The 20,192-nt window shown below is 30.8% G+C and overlaps 1 protein-coding gene across 1 annotated transcript; it reads right to left on the reverse strand.

The window, feature by feature from the left end:
- Nucleotides 1-1,068: 1,068 nt before the first annotated feature.
- Nucleotides 1,069-6,572, reverse strand: LOC120160139. Its single transcript, XM_039170576.1, has 7 exons — nt 4,678-6,572; nt 3,345-3,435; nt 2,868-3,025; nt 2,738-2,789; nt 2,557-2,639; nt 2,331-2,424; nt 1,069-1,991 (listed from the first exon to the last, which is right to left on the reverse strand). Exons 1-7 carry the CDS (start codon nt 6,361-6,363, stop codon nt 1,393-1,395), a joined length of 2,763 nt encoding a protein of 920 aa, XP_039026507.1. The 5' UTR covers nt 6,364-6,572; the 3' UTR covers nt 1,069-1,392.
- Between the last annotated feature and the right edge of the window lie 13,620 nt (nt 6,573-20,192).

The following is a 20,192-nucleotide window of genomic DNA, read 5'->3' on the forward strand; positions in this document are numbered from 1 at the left end:
AAACTGGTGTTATGAAAAAGCTCTCGTTGACAAAACATTCGGCACTGCCTGTTCCGAAAGGGTAAGGGATGGTGATATTGCCGCAGTGGGTTTGGCACCCAGGTTTTGCTTGAGCTGCAACTGAAGTTGCTATGATTGTTAGCTTAATAGAAAACAGAGCAAGCTTCATGAACATACAACGAAACCCCATGATTGTTAGCTTAATCGGCTCTATCTATTATATAATATTGAAGAGCATCTAAAATATCTGCATTTATAGGAAAGCTTGTTTGAATATTCAAAGTCATTTCCTTGGTAAACAAAAGAATATTCAAAGTCATTTTAGTTGCGAAACAGCAGTCACTAGCTTTAAATGTACGTCTTTGTTGTATTGTAGGCTTTATCCAATGGCGGGCCATAATGAGTGCAAAGGGGCTTCGAAAATATGTATATATCATTTCTCCATCACACACACGCACATATAGTTAGGACTGATTTAAGATCGCTAGATAAGTGTAAATAGACAATGCTCCTAGGATCACAATTACCATTGTAACAGCAGCAGAGGTACGCCTTGTCACCCTACATTTTTCCCTTACAAATTGTTTGGAAAGTAATTGCAGTATCCCAGGACCCTTTTCTGTACGATGCTGTAAATAGACAGGTTTCCGGAGACAAGGACTTTCTACAAATGGCATTGGATTCCGGAGAGATAGTTTGGAAGCGTTGTTTGTTTAAGCGAGTTTGAATCTGTCATGGTATAACCAGGAATGCCTGTGTGTTCCTTTCACTGCATCGATTGACTGGCAATGCGGAATATTTATATAGGGCCAAAGTATATGCTTCCTTCCTGTCCGATAGATCAGAGAAACTCGTAACAGAAGGAAGATGCATGGAGGTGATCATCGTAGTCACTCTTTGAAGGTATAGGAGGAATGACTTATCTACTTTTCGACATGGTCGAACCATCTCAGGCGAGATTCCCTTAATGAAATTTAAGTTGCATTCAACATATTTTTCTTGAGTTTCTTGTATGAAAAGACTTCCATGTTAGCGTGTTAAATGTTGTTCAAGACAATAAGAATTGAGTGAAGAAAACGAATTGTAAAAGAATTTCATTTTCAATTCAATAGGCTTTTCGCCCTATCATCTTAACTCTACAATTTCTGATATCAGAAAATACATCTGTATCTAAATTCATGGTGTAGTTTTTTTTTCTCTGAACAAAATCTATACTTTCCTCATTGCTCAAATGGAGTGGTTTTTCCATTTCTCCCACGCCCAATGAGCAGAGGCACAAAGAAAGGAATGAAACTCAGCTAATATTACTAATCGCAACCAATAACTCACTCTCTGTACACGAGTTCACCAAATGGCCCTTGATGTTCCCTACCATTTTCTTTCTTAAGCTCGTTAGATTCGAACCGGCAATCCAAAATTTTGGAAAGTTTTGATCTCACCTCGTAGTCCGGCAGTCACAATCACCATACCCCAGGCTGAGATGTTTGGGTTTACACCAGGGGAGAAGTCCACACTGATCTTGGGGCTCCTGGTCCGAGTTGCGAAAAGAAGCTTCTCCTCTGGCCACGTAGCCGAGATTCTGTCGAAGAAGTAGCTATTGGTTGCACTAGAAATGATTCCGTGGAGAGGGCTATTGGTGCACCCAGATGCTGATAACAAACCCTCATTTCCACTGTACTCCTCAACGGGTGTAGGAGGATGATTGGCTGTTGAAACTTTGTTTATATGGTCCTCAAAAGAATTTTGATCATTCAACTGAGAATCTCCAAGTCCCCATGTGTCACCCATGCCTGGCCAAGGGATGGCCACAGATACATCTTTACAGTGAAAATGTTCATAAGAAAATGTTCTGGTGACTCCTTTGTTTCTGCTAGGCCGTGATTCTGCTTCTTGTTTCCACACGTAAACATAAGAGTCCTCGCTAGCAGAGACAACATACTTTCCGTTTGCCGTAACAGAAGCTGAGATTTGGCTGTTTGTGTTCCGAAATCCTGTTCCGAAATCAACAGCAACTTCAGCTGAATCAGCACAACTCCAGAACTGTTTATCAATACATACTTGACGACAATGATTAAACTTTTTCAAGGACAAACAAAGTTAGCATCCAAATCTAAAACCGAAAAAACAACTCTAAAGAGTTGATATGCAGACCATGATACACCAGTACATACCATCTCTATATAGTTGACGTACGTACGAATATGAAGAGTCATCCTCAGTCTTCCCTACTTCCTAGCTCTCATCGAAAATCACTATCATCTATGGTCAATCCTTTTCAAATTCGACCATCCTTGCATTTATATTTATATTGTACAAATATGATGAATTACCTTTAAACTTGTGAATTAAATCAGATCCATCAACAACACGTATTCGAGAATCTGCTGATGTGATGAGTACTTCCGATGAACTTCCAGGTGCAAACTGTTGCGAGAAAGCAACCAATTGAGGAAGAATAAAGTGAACACATGACGTCAAGAAATATGTAATAGATTCGAGTAAAGAATATCTAATTCAACTAGAAAAGGATTTATGCTTTCCTTCCATATGGATTACCTGGAAACCTGTAATTTTCTTATGATGAGATTTCTTCTTTTTGTTCTGCAAATTGATTTCACTTCTTGGTTGTAACTTGTTCTCTGGAGAAAATGCATACATGCAAACGTTTAAGAAAACTTCCGTGGCAAATGAACCGTATGCAGGCACAACAGAGTTGATAGAATTCATGAACTTGTACCTGAAGTATCGTATAAGCGGCAGCTTCCTTTGTATGAGCCAACCAGTGCACCCTTCAAAACAATTACAAGTTCCATGAGCAAAAAACTGTATGTTACATAGAATGAACTCAACATTGATCATTGCCCAACCTGGCCATCAGGTGTATAACAAGCAGCAGTGACCATTTCATGCAGATCATTCCAATCGACGACTTGACGATCAGGAATGCTCCATATGCGTACTTTAGCGTCTAGTGATCCACTAATGAAGTATCTATCATCAACTGGATTAAACTGGATGCAAGTTACTGTGTCAAGGCAGATCCACACAAAAAAATGATGCATGATTAGCAATACATAAACCTATTTCACGAGACAGAACATGATAAATAAATAACAACATATTACTTTCATGGTGGACCTTCGAATTGCTGGTTCCATTGAATCTACACTAAGAACGCTTAAAGGAGTCTTACTTTTTTTCCAACTAATACATAGCTTATTACAACTATGAAAATGGGTAAGTTTCATAACATTTACCACCACTTCCTGAGGGAAGAGTAACTTTTTATCAAAAAAAAAAAAGAGGGGATCAAATTGAAGGCATGAAATTTACAATTTACTTACCATAATCACTGTGTGAAAATATTCTCAAACAAGTCTTGCTAATCAAGTCCCAAAGCCTCACTGTTTTGTCCATTGAAGATGAGAGCAATTGCTGAAAAGAAAAAATAGAAAAATGTTTGCCAGAATATACTCCTGCAATTTATGGGTTCATGAAGCAGTGAAGCTGGAAACAAACATTCATAACAAAGTTTTCACAATAACCTCTCGAGAAGCTTCCTGCAAATAGAAAAGGAAAACATAGATTCTAGACCGAGTACAAGACTTCAGCATACTTCAAAATTTGAAGGACTTTTAAGGCATTCAATTATGGATACACGCCAATAACATTTGTGAGTGTTTTATCAAAAATTGTGGTGGTAGAAAAATTAGCATTTCTAATATTTTAACTCAATATTAAAGATGTGCAAAACTCGAAAATAGTCTCTTGATGATCTGAAAGAGTATATAATCAGAAACAGTAACATTCATGAGTTATACAAGGTACATTAAGGGCATCATTTGGCAACCTTCGCCAAAATCCTTGGCAAAGGAAGAAGGCATCAAAGACTATAACCAAGACCATAGAAAAGGGATAAAGACACATCCAATAGAAAGATCAAGCCTCTCGCCAGAAAATTCACTCTTTAAACAAATAGAAAGCTATGTAAGTCAACAATGTGAATGTATACTTTTCAATAATGCTCATGTTGCACATGACGGAAAAAAATGTGTAGTGAACTTGTTAGATCATTTCCTTCATGAACCAAAATACAGCCTACAAAAATAAACAGCAAGAATTATGATTTTTGGTTCCCAGAACTCAAGACCTAGACATATTTAATACTTCACCATGTACACAAATTTCTACTTCTTGTTTGCTAACCAATTTAGAAGAAATTCTACTACATTTTGGTATTTCGTGGATCCTTTGCGGGTAAAGGTGACAAATTACAGTTTTGTCAAGAAAAGCATGGAGACAAGTAACATATTGACCATTTATTTCCTCATGGAGTGAACACACAAGAAATGGCAGTAGTTCTTGCATTTTGATGAAATTCACATTTACACAAATAAGTTGTGCCTTTTTCATATATAACATTTCATTAAATGCATTGTACACAAAAGCCCTGGCTCTGAGTTTCAATTTGCCACCAAAATTTGATCAAGAAATCTGTCTCACACAGCACAATTTAGAAGAGAAAAAACAAAAATGCATTCTCTGTCTACTTCGGCTAGCAGGTAAATATAACACAAATGCTTGTTAAAAGGAAAGCTCAATAATGATAAAACTAATCACTCTATATTGGTACATATTTCTCAACATACAATAGAGCATTAAAGAATGATGACTAACCTGAGATTTGGACCATGAGAGGTCGAGCACATCATCGGAATGTCCTCGAAAAGAACAAAAAGGTTTATCTGAAAGCGCAAAAACAGTATCTGGCACCACAATGTGGTCCAAGCTCAATGACTTTCGGCCTATAGACGACCTTCCTCTTCTCTTATTCTCAGGATGGTGATCCGAAATTGGGGACAATAGAGTTGTTTCCGGAGATCCATTAGCCACAAGCAGAAAGTTCAAATTCACATCATCGGCCTTTTCCATCAACAATTCCCCTTTCCTCTCCGACTCAACTACCTTCCACACATGAATTTCACGATCCTCACCAGCGCTAGCAAGGTATTTTCCATCCAAACTAAACTTAATGCTCCAAATAGACCCAGTGTGGGCTTGAATCTCTTGACTTTTGTAAAGAGCAGTGAGTTCTTTACATGATTTCCCATACTGCTTCACCCTCACTCGCTCTGGCCCATGAAACGAAACATCCTGGCTATCATCCGGTGCCGAACTTGATCTCCTCCCACCCTTCTCCGATGCCGTATCCCTCTCATCGCTACTACGCCTTTCCTTATGACCCATCACGGTCACACTACCAGCAACACTCTTCATGCTCTTAAACCAACCCCCTTTCTTCTTAAACTTGGAAACATCAGCAGCAGCAGCACCATAGGCATTCAAATCTGCACTATCCTTATTATTACCCTCTTCCACATTCTGCCGCCTCATCAGTTCATGAACTATAGGCGAATGCCCGACGCACATCTCGAACTCCTCCATGGTCAACTGCCTCCCGGTCCCAACTTCCTTCAACTTGTTCCACATCCCATCTTCTCTAATCTCCTTCACTACAAACTCTTTTCCATTATCAAGGTTCTTAATGGTACACACTTGTTCACTGGGATTCTCCGCCATCGCATCTCCGCCATCAAATGATTTAGACCCAAGTTCCCCATTCATACTCTTGCTACTCCGCCCAGTGGGCGGCTTATTACACATAGATCCATTGCTTTCACAGGTTCTTAAGTTAGGAGCCGCAACATTAATACGATCGCATTCAGTATTATTATTATTTACAAAAGACAAAGCAACGGAGAGAATCGAAGAAGAAACAGAAAGCTCATTACAATCACCATTTGATTTCGATCGTACAATTCCAGAAGAACTATGATCTTGCCCCTCTAACTCTTTTTTTACCAAACGATCCGACGAAACTGATCTTCTCTCAAACTCGAGTCCTCTCCCTCTAGCATCGCCAGCACCCAATTCTTGTACCGGACCCACTTCCGTTTCCGAGCCGAGTCTTGTCCGGGAAAGACCCGGGTCGCGGCTGAGTCCCATTTCACGGAGCAGCCGGCTTCTTCTTTCGGAAACGGAGGCGGGTTCGGAGATCCAGATGTCAAACTTGGAAACGGCCATGGGGAATTTCGGGACGGGGAATGGGTGGCGGGCATTGCTGGAACGGGTAATTGGGTCGGAATCCGAGTCGGAAGAAGGTGAAGTTGAGTTAGAACAGGAACAAGAATTAGAAGAAGCAATGCGATCAAGGGATTCGTAGAAATACTCTTCTTCTTCTTCTTCTTCGTTTACTTCGACCACTTCTTCCCCTTGACTTTCGTTTACTTCTTTAGATTCTTCTTCTTGGGTCGATTCCTGGTCTTTCTGGTTGTTATTGTTATCAATGGGGTTTTTGCTCATGCTTCCTTTATGGGCATCATTCCCATTTCAATTCCAACACATGAACCATCAAAAACCAAACCAAACAAAATCTGGGTCGAGATTGTATCAAAGGAAGGAAGAGGAAAAAGGGTGTTTGGAGGGAGGGAAATAAAGGGAGAGAACAATATCAAATGAACGAAGAAAAAAAAGGATTGGTGTGAGGAAGGAAGAAAGAGAGTTGAAAAGGGGGGGGGGGTTTGGTTTGATGTGTTTGTGAGGGAGAAGTGAAGGGAAAATTGATATGATTTGGTTGGTCTTGGGTTTTGGGTATTGGTTATTGCAATGTGAACTGTGAAAGGTGGATGATTTCTCTCTTACTAATAAAATATTCTCACTAACCAAACAGAAGGAAACAATACGAGAGGTTAAAGAAAAGCATATAACTCAAACCTCTAATGAGAATAATCTTGTATATAAATTATATAAAAATTAAATTAAAACTTCATATATATATACAATTACACAAAACCAATGTTTATGTATACAGTGTACATTTCACTAAAAATCATATATAATTTCAACATTTTTAGTTAATTTTTTATTATTATAAATATATATACACTCTTTAATGAAAAACTAATTTCATTGTTTTGGATATTCGTTTTACACATTTTTTGTCTATAACATTTATTAGCTTTTTATTCATTAATCAATTAGATCTAATTTCAGCCTAATACTCGTCAAAATGTTAATGAATATTTAATTAATTAAACAATTTTTAATTATTGCATCACATGGATTGTATGGTTAAAAAAGGAAAGAATTGGGCCTAAAGATGAAGCCATTGAGAGCCCAACAAATTGCCATTTGGTGAAAGTTGTTGGAAATAGAAGGAACTAAACCTAAGCAACTACCAACTGTTTTGTCTTCAATCCTCACACATGCTGTCCAGCCCATTACTATTAAGTGAAGACGACAACTCCCATAGCTTAATATTTCAACCACTTTTGGGGACCAGTTTCTATTGTTTTTGCCTCCCTCTTCCTTTCTTTTTCATTTTTCTTTTAGGGTTTCAAAAATCCCCCCTTTTTTACTTTTATGGCAAAAGAAGATGATGATGATGTTTTCTTCTTTTTAATGTGTGGGTGAATATTTCTTTTTCATAGATTTCATATGGTAGGAATATTAATAAGTATATATTATTGTAATTTATTTAAGATTTTACGTTCACTCGATATAATTGAGATTCATAATTTTTAAATATTAAAAGAAACTAGAAGTACAATATGATTGGATCTTTTTATTAATCGATACTTCTAAATGAATTATTATTTTTTATTCGAAATAAAGAACGATTAATTGATCTCGATATTTAAAAAAAAAATACAAAGATTCAAGTTTAAATGTTTTTTTTTCTATCATTCATGTATGTTATATGATTTATACTTGAGATTCATGTATACATCTCTTAAGAATGTGATCCATAAGATTTTAGCTTAAATTCTCTCGTTAATAATATATTATACCTTACCACTTCAATCGATGCTTATATGTTAAATTTCAACAATTTTAATATCATATAAGGTTAAACTTTACAATATCATATTTTATAACAAAACTTACGGTAGAGTATACTAAAGTCATTGAATTATGTTTAAATGATCACTAATGAATTATGTTTAAATTATCACCATAGTCACTAAACTTTCAAGAGTTACAAAACAATCGTTACTTTTTTTGAACGATTATAAAATAGTCATTAAACTTATCCAACTTTTACAATTGTTATAACATCTTTTAGTGACCTGGTATATTTCATCCTACAAATTTCAAATGGGAGAATGTCAATAGTAAGGAGAAAGAAGTTTGCTATAATTTGAGCATGTTAGTTTTATGTGTACATAAATTTTGAGGTCTCTAAAGGGGGGTGGACTAGTCTTAGAGACCCTAAGCCTTAGGGTGTTTGACTATGTCAAACAACATTGAGGAGGAAAAGAGCATAAAACCAGGACGAGTCAAAGATGGAGAGAGCTTTCCTTTTCTTGAAATTGTTTTAATCATTCATATAATGCCTTTAATCACGTGCTACTTGTAATTGCCTTTGGTTTCCCCTCCAACTCCCCTCCAACTCCACCCATGCCTATAATGGTAGACTTGCTCAATCTAACATTAATTTCGGATTTAATTTGATTAACCACTCTATTTTAGAAAATCACTTATCATAAAGTTAAAATTCGAATTTTAAATAACCTATCAAGTTATTTTAATGGTAAAAAAATGTTATTTTTCTTAGAGATTATGAATTCGAGTAGTTGCATCTACAAGGTATGTAAGCGGTGTCAATTGATTAAGAAAATTCTAAAAATGCATTGTAATCAACTCGTACTATTAAAAAGATCGAATTTTAAAATTTATAACCACCCTTCTTACGTTTCGAGTTAAAGAAAATATATAGGTTTCGGGATCAGATTTGTTCTACAAAGGTTGAAGGAGGTTTAGGGCTGAAAAACACTTCTATTTGGAACAGGGCTTGCATTATTAGTCTCATTAAGAAGATCCTTGCAGGCGAAGGTTCTCTTTGGGTGGCATGGCTCCATAATTACGTTTTTAAGCACCGAAACTTTTGGCAGTTTGAAGCTGGGAGAAATAACAGCTGGTGTATCAACCGAATTCTCAAAATGAGGACCATCGCTTTTCCTCTGATTACTTCAGGCATACTGCACACCAATGAAATTTGGGACAAGATTCGGATACAGCGGCCAAAAGTTGAATGGCACAGGCTCATTTGGTATCCTATGCATATACCAAAGCATAGCCTGATCGTTTGGATGGCCATTTTGAACAGGTTACCTACCAGTGATCGGCTACAAAAAATGGGAATAAATAATGCTGTTATTTGTGTAAATTGCAGAAACTGTAATGAAACAAGGGATCACTTGTTTTCCATTTGTCCTATGGCTGTCGATCTCTGGAAATCTATTCTTCTACTGAATGGAATGACCTTCACAGCTCTGACTTGGGAAGCAATGGTCTCTCGGGCGTGCTTAACGTGGAAAGGGAAATCCCTTACTACCACAATCTTGAAAATTTCTTGGAATGCTTTTATTTACTTCCTGTGGCAAGAACAAAATCGTAGAATGTACCAAGGCCGATCGCGTACTGCCGACAATTTGCTTAAGGAAATTATCGAAGTTGTTGGTATACGTCTTAGGGGGAAACCTATTAATAGACTAAATTGCACTAATTTTGCCCTTTGTAATGCTTGGGGAATTGTATAACCAACCACTGATTTTTTGTGTATCTTGTTCATTTTGTTCAGTCTGCTGATTGGTTTTGGTTGTAGCATAATTTGTTATTTTGGGTAATAAAATTCTGGTTTATCCAAAAAAAATATATAGGTTTCATTGGTGGCAAAATTCACAAATTTAATAAATTAGTAATTGAACCATGAAAATGGATAAGGGAATACCATTTTAAAAATATTTTACATTTTTAAAATTTTCGAAAAAAAAAGAAAATTTAATATATTTCCTCGAATTATTTTACCAATATATGTCACTGTGCATTATACTTCTAAGAATAGAGTCTAAATTTAAACTTTGAAAAAGATATTAGAGAAAAAAATATTAATTCATAATATAAATTGTAAAATATTGATAAAAATAAAATATACATATATTAAATGCATATTCATGTCTTACTAAGGATGGACACATAATTTTATGTTAGTGTCAAATTTACAAAATTTTAAGGAAATACGAACTTATAAAAAATTTTGAAGATAAAAATAGATTTTTAATAAAAAAAATATACAAAAATATATAAAATATATAAGAATTTAAAATATTCGAAGGCGACCGTCCTCATTTACTCTATCGATCCATTTTTATGCCCTACCTCACACATCCACGCTAAAAAAATGTATATTTTTCAATTTATTTCTTCTCTATCCCATGAAAAATGGGGTGACTTCTTAAACCTAATAAACAACTTGCAAAGCAAAAACCAGATATGATTGATTGACAAAATAATAATAATAATAGAGGGTTACACATCTGTGTATATATATATATATATATATATATATATCATACGACCTTGAAAAATGGACCACAAACACATACAGACATGCTAGGAATTAATATAATTTAGCCAAAAGTCACATAGCTATGAAAATCGCATCATTTAACCTTAAAAAATGTCTCTTTTCCCCTTCAAATCTCAGCAAAAATGGTGTAATTACAACTCATTCTTCAACATGAAGCACGAGGAGCTCGTGCAAGAATTTTATAATGTAATTTGGCCAAAAGGAATAACTCAATAAGCTAAACCCTAAAAATCAAAGGAGAGAGTAGGTGGGTTTAGGGTAAATCCACCTCATGTTTTGAGACCAAACTAAATATGTATTAATTTATGATTACAATAATGTCTGAAAATTAACAAAAATCAGTTCACATCGACATATGTACCTCTCATGCTATTATTTCATTTTTTATTTAATATTCGGGTGATCAAAATAAAAACAAATCAAAAATTCATAATAAATTAAAAAAATGAGGATTAGTGACCTAAATAAGAATAAAAATAAAATTGAGTGATAAAATTTATAATTAAATCAAAATAATAATACGAAAGACAATAAATAAGAAAAATGCAAGAAAATGGAGAAACAAACATGGGATAGTGGGAAAAGTGTAAGAAAAAGAAAGTGGAAGCCAACTGCTAAAGTAGAAAAAAAAAACAATAAATAAAAAAGAGAGAAAATATTGGGATTAGTTCAAAATACAAAGACAAGTGGAAGGTGACAAAGATTGCAGGTAAAGCAATAAACAACACCGCCCAAGTTAAGACCAAAGTCATGTCATTGACTTTCATTATACTATTTTATTTATTTATTTATTTTTAGTTCCTATAACGAAATTGTCAGACAAACATAACACCTTCACTCCTATGGCAACAAACCAGACTGGAGTTGGTCTTGTCAGAGTATATACCTTTTTAGGGAATAAAACGATTTTAGTCCTTCAACTTGCTATTTTTTCTCAATTTGGTCTTTGAACCTTATTTATACCACATTATTTTGATGACGTGGTATTCTAATTTTGTGTCATGTGTAACAATTTTAAAGTGTCACTTCATTTCAACGAGTAAAAATAAAATAAAGAAAAAGGTTAGAAAGTTCAAGGGTTAATATAGATTAAACTAGAATAATTATTTATCACATTGTTAAAAAAATAAAGGGTAAATTATAATAATAGTCACTGAACATTTTCAAAACTTGCATTTAGGTCCTTCAACTTTTAAAACTTGCAATACAGTCCCCAAACATTTAATCTATTTGCAATATGGTCCCCGCACCTATGAATATTAGGGCCTATGAATATTAGGGTAAATTATATAAATGATCACTAAACTTTTCAAGCACTTAAATTTAGGTCCCCCAACTTTTAAAAATTACAAAACAATTCTCAATTTCATTCTAAACCACAAATTCTAAAGTAATTCAATTTCATTCTAAACCCTAAATTCCAAAATAATTCAATTACATTCTAAAACTCAAATTCTAAAATACTTCAATTTCTGTCTTTTTATAAACGACGCCAATGTCACTAAATTATTAATTAATTTACTTTTTATATTTAAAAACATATGATAATTTTTTAATATTAATTTAAAGACATGAAATTTTTTTCAATAGTAAGAATATATGATAATAATTCATTTATTTAAAAATAAATATATTTCTGATTATTTGTGTATGTTTTTATATCTAATCATACGTGCTAATATATTTTATATCTTTCACATAAATATTAAGACTACATAAATAGCAGAGTCAAAATTTTATATACGAGTTATGTTAATTATAGTAATGATGTATAAATATATTTTATTTTTATATTATTTCTATTATAATTAAAATATAAATATTACCATGATAATTAAATATTTATTTACTTATTACATCGAATATTTTTTTGTAGAAAAATTATTTAATAAAATCATAAAAAAACACAATAAAAAAATAAACACTGAAGTTGACTACTTCAAAAATAAAATAAAAATCAATAATTTAATATAATATACCCTAAGTTGATGATAACAATCAACTCAAAAGAGATGGGGTTTGTGCCATGTTTTCGTAACATACGTAAACTTTCTATTTCATGGTCACGTTCACGTATTCTTTTAGTTCTAGCACGATCTATTTTTTAATTTTCTAATATAGGTAAAAAAATGTTATTTTCTTTAAAAGTTTTAAATTCAAACAATTGTGTTTGTAGGGTATATCTATATTGTTAATAAATTAATTTTTTTGAATAAATACTATCTTATAATTACATCAAACTATTAAAAAAATAAATTATAATTGAAATAAATAAAAATTATAAGGATGTCAATTGGGGATTTTGATTCTTAATTTTTTTCATTGAGAGATTGTATTTTTTTATTAAATTTCTTCCATAATCATTTTTTATATTTAAATTATTGAAGATCACTAAATTTACATTTACGAGGAGGGAGTGTATTTTTTTCTCTTCACAAAAGTAAAAAAATCAAAACGCTATCACGTTCTTAAAGATAATCTATTATATTTCTCCTTAAATTGAAGTATTTTAGAATTTGGGGTTTAGAAAGTAATTTAATTATTTTGGAATTTAGGGTTTAAAATGAAATTGAATTACTTTGAAATTTGAGATTTATAATGAAATTGAGGAATGTTTTGTAAGTTTTAAAAGTTGGGAGACCTAAATTCAAGTGCCTAAAAGATCAGTGACCATTTATATGATTTACCCTAATTTTCATAGGTGCGGGACCATATTGCAAACGGATCAAGTTTTAAAAGTTGAGGGACCTAAATGCAAGCTTCAGAAATATTCAGTAACCATTACTATACTTTACCCAAAAATAAATTGAAAGTTTTGAGGAAATCAAAGATACTAATGAGTTTTCAATTCTCATCGTAAAAAGCTTTTGTTGAGAGAAATGTCATCTCATAATCAGCTCCTTCCAGTGTTTAGGGTAGTGCAAGCTATGCAATGCAAAGCTTTTAGCAATCTTTTTAGCCCACCTTACACTTAAACATAAATATAATATAAAATAATATAATTTATCATATGTCGAGTTATATAAATGATAAAAATAAAAAAAAAATATCTTAAAAAGTGACAGATATATCATGATAAGTATAAAAGAATGAGACATATAATGGTAAAAATAAAAATATAAGTGTTACTATTTATTGACTTTTTATAATATTTTAAAACACAAAAAAAATCTAATGAGATAAAATAATTATAATATAATATAAATATAATAATCTCTCTATCCCAATTATATTGTCCATTGTTGACTTTTCACATAATTTTAGGAAGAAAATATTTGTATAAAAAATGTGTTTAATAAAAATTAAAATGATAATTTTATCATTAAAAAGTTAAATTTTACTTTGTTGTAAAATTCAAAAAATGGTAGAAAAAATGTGCCTACTAAAAGCTGTTGATTTTTTTAAAAGAAAAATTTAAATAAGACAATTATAAAACACAAAAGAGAAAAATAAAATAAGATAGAGGGCAATTATAAAAATGTTCCTTTTAATAATATATGGTTTCGTTTATTGATTGACTTAAGTTAGGTATTATAATCTTTAGATGTGTTGTTATGAGAATGATCTTTATAATCTAACTTTTTATTTATGATAGTATAATTCAAACTATGAATATTATTAAAAGGATCAAACGTCTCATCTATTTAAACTGATCGATAATTTATAATTAAATTATTTAAATAAAAAATGGAGAAGTATTGAAATGAATTAAAATATTTTTTTGGTATAATTCAAGATTAATTTTGATATCTATTTTTTTCAATTAAATACTTGAACTTAATTTCAGATTCAATTTGATATCTATTTTTTAATGTAAGTTGACATCTGAACTTGATTTCTTGACAATAAGTATATGAACTTAAGATATTTATTTAAATTGATACTTGAACTTGGTTTTTTTATTTGAATTGATATTTATTATTTTAACCAATTTAAATTAAAAACCCAATTTCATATATCAAATTAAATAAAAATTCCAATTCCAATTGAAATATCAAATTTTAATTTTAAATAAAATAAAAAAAAAATTAAATACCTAATCAAATCACGAGAATTTAAGTACAAATATCAAAATATACCTTTAATCTTTTGAAATTACAATAAACAAAAAAATATATAATTAAAAAAATTAAAAAATCTAGCCCACATAATGAATATAAACTGTGAGAAAGGGCAATAGAATGGCTTGTCATAAGATTTGACAAGAGGAAGATGAGATCAATTTTATTTTGAAAGCAAATCTATGGATGGTGCATTACATCTGCCATTCCTGCCCCATTCATGGGTCATTTCCCCACCCTTTTATCTTCGGAAAACAAATTATTTAAATAAATATTTTTATATTAATATTTATAAGTATGAATAAATTTACCCATTGTCCATTGATTTTTAATTGGATTGACATCATAAATTATTTAGAATAAAAAATTAACAACATAATATCTAATAATTTAAATATTTCACCATTTTAAGATAAATCTTTGATGGATCTATTGCTAGAATAGTTTAATGTATCATTATTGCGTAGTATTTTTTTTCTTCGAAATATAGGTGAAAGAAAGATTAATTTTGTTAATATTATTATTGGAAATAAGTTTAAATTAATTCTTTTTGTTAAGAGCTCGACTATGACTATAATCCAATTAAATTTTACACGTTTTTATTGAATCCAATAAAAAAATTATTGGAAAAAAGTTTGAAATATAATTTTTATCACTTAATTTTAATATTACTCATGTTTTTGGTTACTAAATTTTATAAAAATTAAATTTGATTACTTAATTTGACATTACTTTTATTTTGACCACTCCATTACTAAATCACAAACGATGTGATAATATGAAAAATTACTACCAATATGAATTTTTTTACAGACGTGGAAGTCACGTGTTATCCACCTCATTATATATTTTTTCTATTTTATCATCTTTTCAATAATTTTTATTATATTTACTTTACATCTCTCTCACTTGTCATCCCCATTTTCAGGGGATGAAGTTATGTGTTGGGTTGGGTTACTGTCTCCTAATTTTTTATTATTAAAAATATATATAATAATTGATATTTATTTAGAATTTAGAATTTTAATTTATTTTGATTTTACCTCTCTCATTTTCTGTTGTTATTTATATTTTATTTTTCTTGAATTAGAGTTCTAACTCCGTTCCCGTGGTCGTGTTTCATCCCAAACTCATGCCTCTAGTTTATCCATTATAAGTGAACCAATCATCCCTACTTGGCCCATGCAAAATCGAAGATGATGGTTGTATATATTGAGACAATTGAAGCTAAGAGTATGTTTGTTTGCCGTAAAATGAATTACGGAATTAGTTTTTCCCGAAATCCCACATTTGTTTTATGTAATTCGTTTTTCGGAAAATGTTTTCCCGTTTTGTTTCACGTAATTCGTTTTCCGGAAAATGTTTTCTAGTATTTGGTTGGAGGAAAACTGGTTGGTCAACATAATTTCCTTTGTTTTTTTTTAGAAAATGACTTACAGTCTGATTTTTCGTAACTCATTTTTGAACTTTTCACTTCAAAGAATAAATACTTAAAATAATTTTATTTTATTAATTTAATATTAATAAAATATTTTAATATCATTTTCATCAAAATATTAATTATTAAAATATTTAAAATATATTTATTAATAGTTATAATAATATAATAATATATTTTAAATATTATAATAAAATAATCAATTATATTATAATAATATAAGATATTATAATTTTATTTTAATAAATATATAATAATTTTTTATATATTTAATATTTAATAATATTATTTATATATTTAATATTAATATAATAATAAAATAATATTTTAATAAAGATATTTAAAATATACTAATTAATATTTTTAAAATATAATTATAAAAATAATATTTAATAATAAATAAATCATTTTAATATTTTAAAATAATATTATTAAGTTTTATGATAAATAATATTATTTATTATATTTAATATTTGTAATAAATAATTTTTAAAAAACTCATCAATTACTGAAAAAAAAAATTAAATAACATCTTTTAAACATCATAAAACGTTTTTCAGATGTTTTTTAGAAAAATGTAATTCATTTTACGGAAAACATTTTCCGGAAAACGTTTTTCAGAAATATAATTCATTTTCTATAATTCAAATTATAGTAATTCATTTTCCAAAAAACCAATTTCAACCAAACAAATATACCCTAAAGCACAATCAATCTGTGGGTACTTTTCTAAATTTCCATTGATGGTTGTATTTCTATTTAGAAAATAATTATTTCATTTCATTTCTAAATTTCCAAGTACAATAGCATTTGCCTCTCCATTTGCTTCTGGTCAATAAAATTAAAAACAATATTAATATTATTTTTAAAATTCAGATTGACGATTTATATAATATATATTAATATTGCACACCAAGGATATGGAAAGAAAGGCATGCGTTTTATTTATTTAATTTTAACGTATGATTTCCACTATTATCAATCAAATAATAATATAAGCTATAGATTAATTGATAATTAAATATTATATCAAAATTATGCAGACATATCACATGCTTTGATTCTCAAAAACAGCCTGTTTAAGCATGAAAAAGATTTTTTTTATCCTCCTAAAATAAACATATAGAAAAAGAAAGAAATTCAAAATTTTAACAGTAATATAACATGCTTTAGCATCAAATTGAAATTATTAAACCCCCATAATCACATGCTCTTTTATATTGAAATATAACAATAAAAATTTCAAGAAAGTTATGTTAATATTTTTTATTCATTAAATGTTTTCACGGGAATGCGATGTTATTCATAAAATTATTATCATTAAATATTTTATATTTTAATATATGATAACAATATTAACTATCAATAAATACTTTATTTAAATATTTAATAATAATATTTTCATTTTAATATGTAACTTTTTTTTTGCTATTCATTTTGTATTATAATTTGGTTTTAAGGTTCAATTTGGTATTTAATTTTTTTTATCTAATTAAGTACAAAAACTTGACTTATTGGTTAAAAGAGGTACTTTAAAGTTCACTTTTAATTTAAATTAGTACTTATTTTAAATGTTTTATTTGAACTAATTGAATTATGAAACAAAATTCATGTATCTAATTGAAAAAAATAGCTATCAAATTGAACCCTGAAAATAAATTTAAGTACATGTTTAAATTAATTTACATATCAAATTATACTTTAAAATCAAATTTAAATAGCAAAATACATATTTACCCTTTATTCAATTATTAAAATTTCCCCCCAAACCTGGGTTCATAATTTTGTGGATAGGGTAGACTTGATTTTGGTGGTCCATTAAGTCATTTTCTTTATTGGGCCTACTACTGTTTACTCTTTCACTTATTGCTTCCTTCCATTATTATTATTTTCTTATCGTAAATTTTATTTCAAAATTTTCATATTTGTTTCATGTTCAAATTATTAATTATATTTTTTTAAAAAAAATTTCTTAAAGTTTAAGTTTAAATAATGTTCTTAAGAGTCTAATTTATCTCATTTTACATTTTAATATTGTCGAATTCGATTTTGATTTCGAGTTAGAGTATCTACTTGTGATACAATGCACCCAAAGTTCAAGTCCTTTTAAGTGTAGGTAGCTTTCAGCAATAAAGAGAGTTCATTAGGGCCGTTGAAATCTAGCTATGAGATTGTGGGACAAATTTCAAATTCAGAGAAAATTTCCTACCTTGATTTAAAGGCAGCACGTGCTACTGTATAAATGTACAGTTAATTGCAATAGAAAAAGGAAGGATGGACCAAAACATGGTAAAGAAATTTAGGGTTTTTCACACTTTTAGAAGGTACTCGATTTTATTGCTAATCAAAACCCTTTTATGTCCTTTTGTCTGCCAAAAAGTATCCCAAAGGTTCCCACACAATGCAACCACATGAATCATACCAATGACTTTTCAAGTTATTTCATCCCCAATTTTGTATCGTATAAATTGAAGAATTCAAAGGAAAAATCGATGAGTCGAGATATGAACATTGATCAACAACGTTAAAAGTCATAGAAGTTCAATACTAATAAAGATTAATTATAATGTGACATAATAAAGTTCACATATAGCATATACAAGAATCAGAGAATTTTAACACTAATAAAGATAAATTCTAATGTGACAAAATAATTTCACGTGTAAAACATGCAAGAAATAATTATTTATAATTACGTGGAACATAGTTTTCTTTTAATAGACACATTAGTTTAGTTTTCCTTACCTATCAAAAAAGGATTCTAAAACACCATAATTTCTCTGTCACGTTGTTAACTAGCCAAGCTTGTCGTAGTTGAAAAAGATAGGGTGGATGGAAATGAATTGTTTCCTAGGTTTTCGATCAATACCTTGCCAACGATGGAGAGTTTTAAGCAGTGTTTCAAAATTTGAATTTTTGTTTCACTAAATTAACATATTTTGTCCGAATTTCAACAAAACGAAAATAACCAATTGTGTGTATCTCTAATTCAATGATGACCAAATTTCGGACAAGTATGGTATGCCTGCCTGGTTGGTTTTAGAAAAGCAAAGATGGTCAGAACTATTACATGTCATTGCTGGTCTTTCTCTTTGAATTGAAACCAAGGATGTCTGGTCGAAGCTTTCCTGGTAGGTTTGGTAATGGCTTAAACAGATAGAACATGTTTCAGCGGTATCGGCAAATGGGTTTTTACTCAGTGCCGTCACATCTAGTGCAGTAAGATATAAACACAATTTTGCAGTCTTGTTTATTTGTAGCTTCCCATGCCGACATCGGTCTCTCCGACGTAAGCCTGGAAGGTTTTGTCCCTGGCACTCAAATAGCAAATGTGGTTAACTTGTTGATTATGGCATTTAAGAAAATGAAAGCTGCCCCGGCAGCAAAAACTCCTTTCCTCAGTTTCACAAGGAGGCTGCTCACTGAAGATGGTTCGGTATTTGGTGCGGTATGCATTTCTCACTGATCTGGCCGGCAAGCATATATCGGCAATCAGGAAAAACAACCTGTGACACACAATTCCGAGAAGAATCCATGAAACAACCAAATCTAATGTTAGCTAAAACTTCGATGACACTGTGACGTACCAACTATGAAAATGATAACTGCCAAAGCCCTCGAATCACTGGGGTTTAAGCCCTTCCTGCAGCAGAAGCATCGGCTCGCGGCCATTATAAGGGCTTGGCTAACCATGAGGAACAAAAATGCACCAACACCATACCTCGATCCATTTTCATGGCAATTCAATTTAGATTTGGAAAGTTTATAGACAATTTGAAAATAGTAACTAATAAAATAACATGTTTTTAAACGACCCTTACAGCCTAAGAATCAAGACCAACATCAAAGAACACTTCCTTTCCTTCAAAAGCAGCAATTTTCATATATAAAGCTGAAAGTCCAGAGAGCTAAATCAACACTAACTGCTGTTTTTCAAACACAAGATTTGACTTCCTTTCATTTTCCTTCAAACCCAGAAATTGTATGAACGAAACACATCAAGAAAGCATCGGTGTTATACTTACAGTGCTTCTTCTCTGCTCAGCTGCAACAGCTAAACCAAAAGCAATGAGATCAAGAACAGACAGCAGTCAGAAGAAAATGGCACCTCGCCTTATCTTCAAAATGGGGTTTTCATCTTCCTTTTTCGTCATTTTTGAAAAATTTCTTAAAACAACTGTTTTCAAATCATAGAATCCGTTGAAAGCATTTGGTACAAACATCTATGGCTTGTGTATAACAATGCAAATTACGAAGGCAT

The sequence above is a fragment of the Hibiscus syriacus genome, unplaced genomic scaffold (genome assembly GCF_006381635.1).
Source record: "Hibiscus syriacus cultivar Baekdansim isolate YM2019G1 unplaced genomic scaffold, ASM638163v2 tig00111392_pilon, whole genome shotgun sequence".
Lineage (NCBI taxonomy): Eukaryota > Viridiplantae > Streptophyta > Magnoliopsida > Malvales > Malvaceae > Hibiscus > Hibiscus syriacus.

What these genes read in the sequence shown, in the direction of transcription:
- LOC120160139 (XM_039170576.1), bottom strand. Translation starts at nt 6,363, where the DNA reads ATGAGCAAAAACCCCATTGATAACAATAACAACCAGAAAGACCAGGAA. An exon ending in CCGCTTATACGATACTTCAG is followed by an intron (nt 2,640 to 2,737) that starts GTACAAGTTCAT and finishes CATTTTCTCCAG; the next exon opens with AGAACAAGTTACAACCAAGA. An exon ending in AGAAAATTACAGGTTTCCAG is followed by an intron (nt 2,425 to 2,556) that starts GTAATCCATATG and finishes TTCTCGCAACAG; the next exon opens with TTTGCACCTGGAAGTTCATC.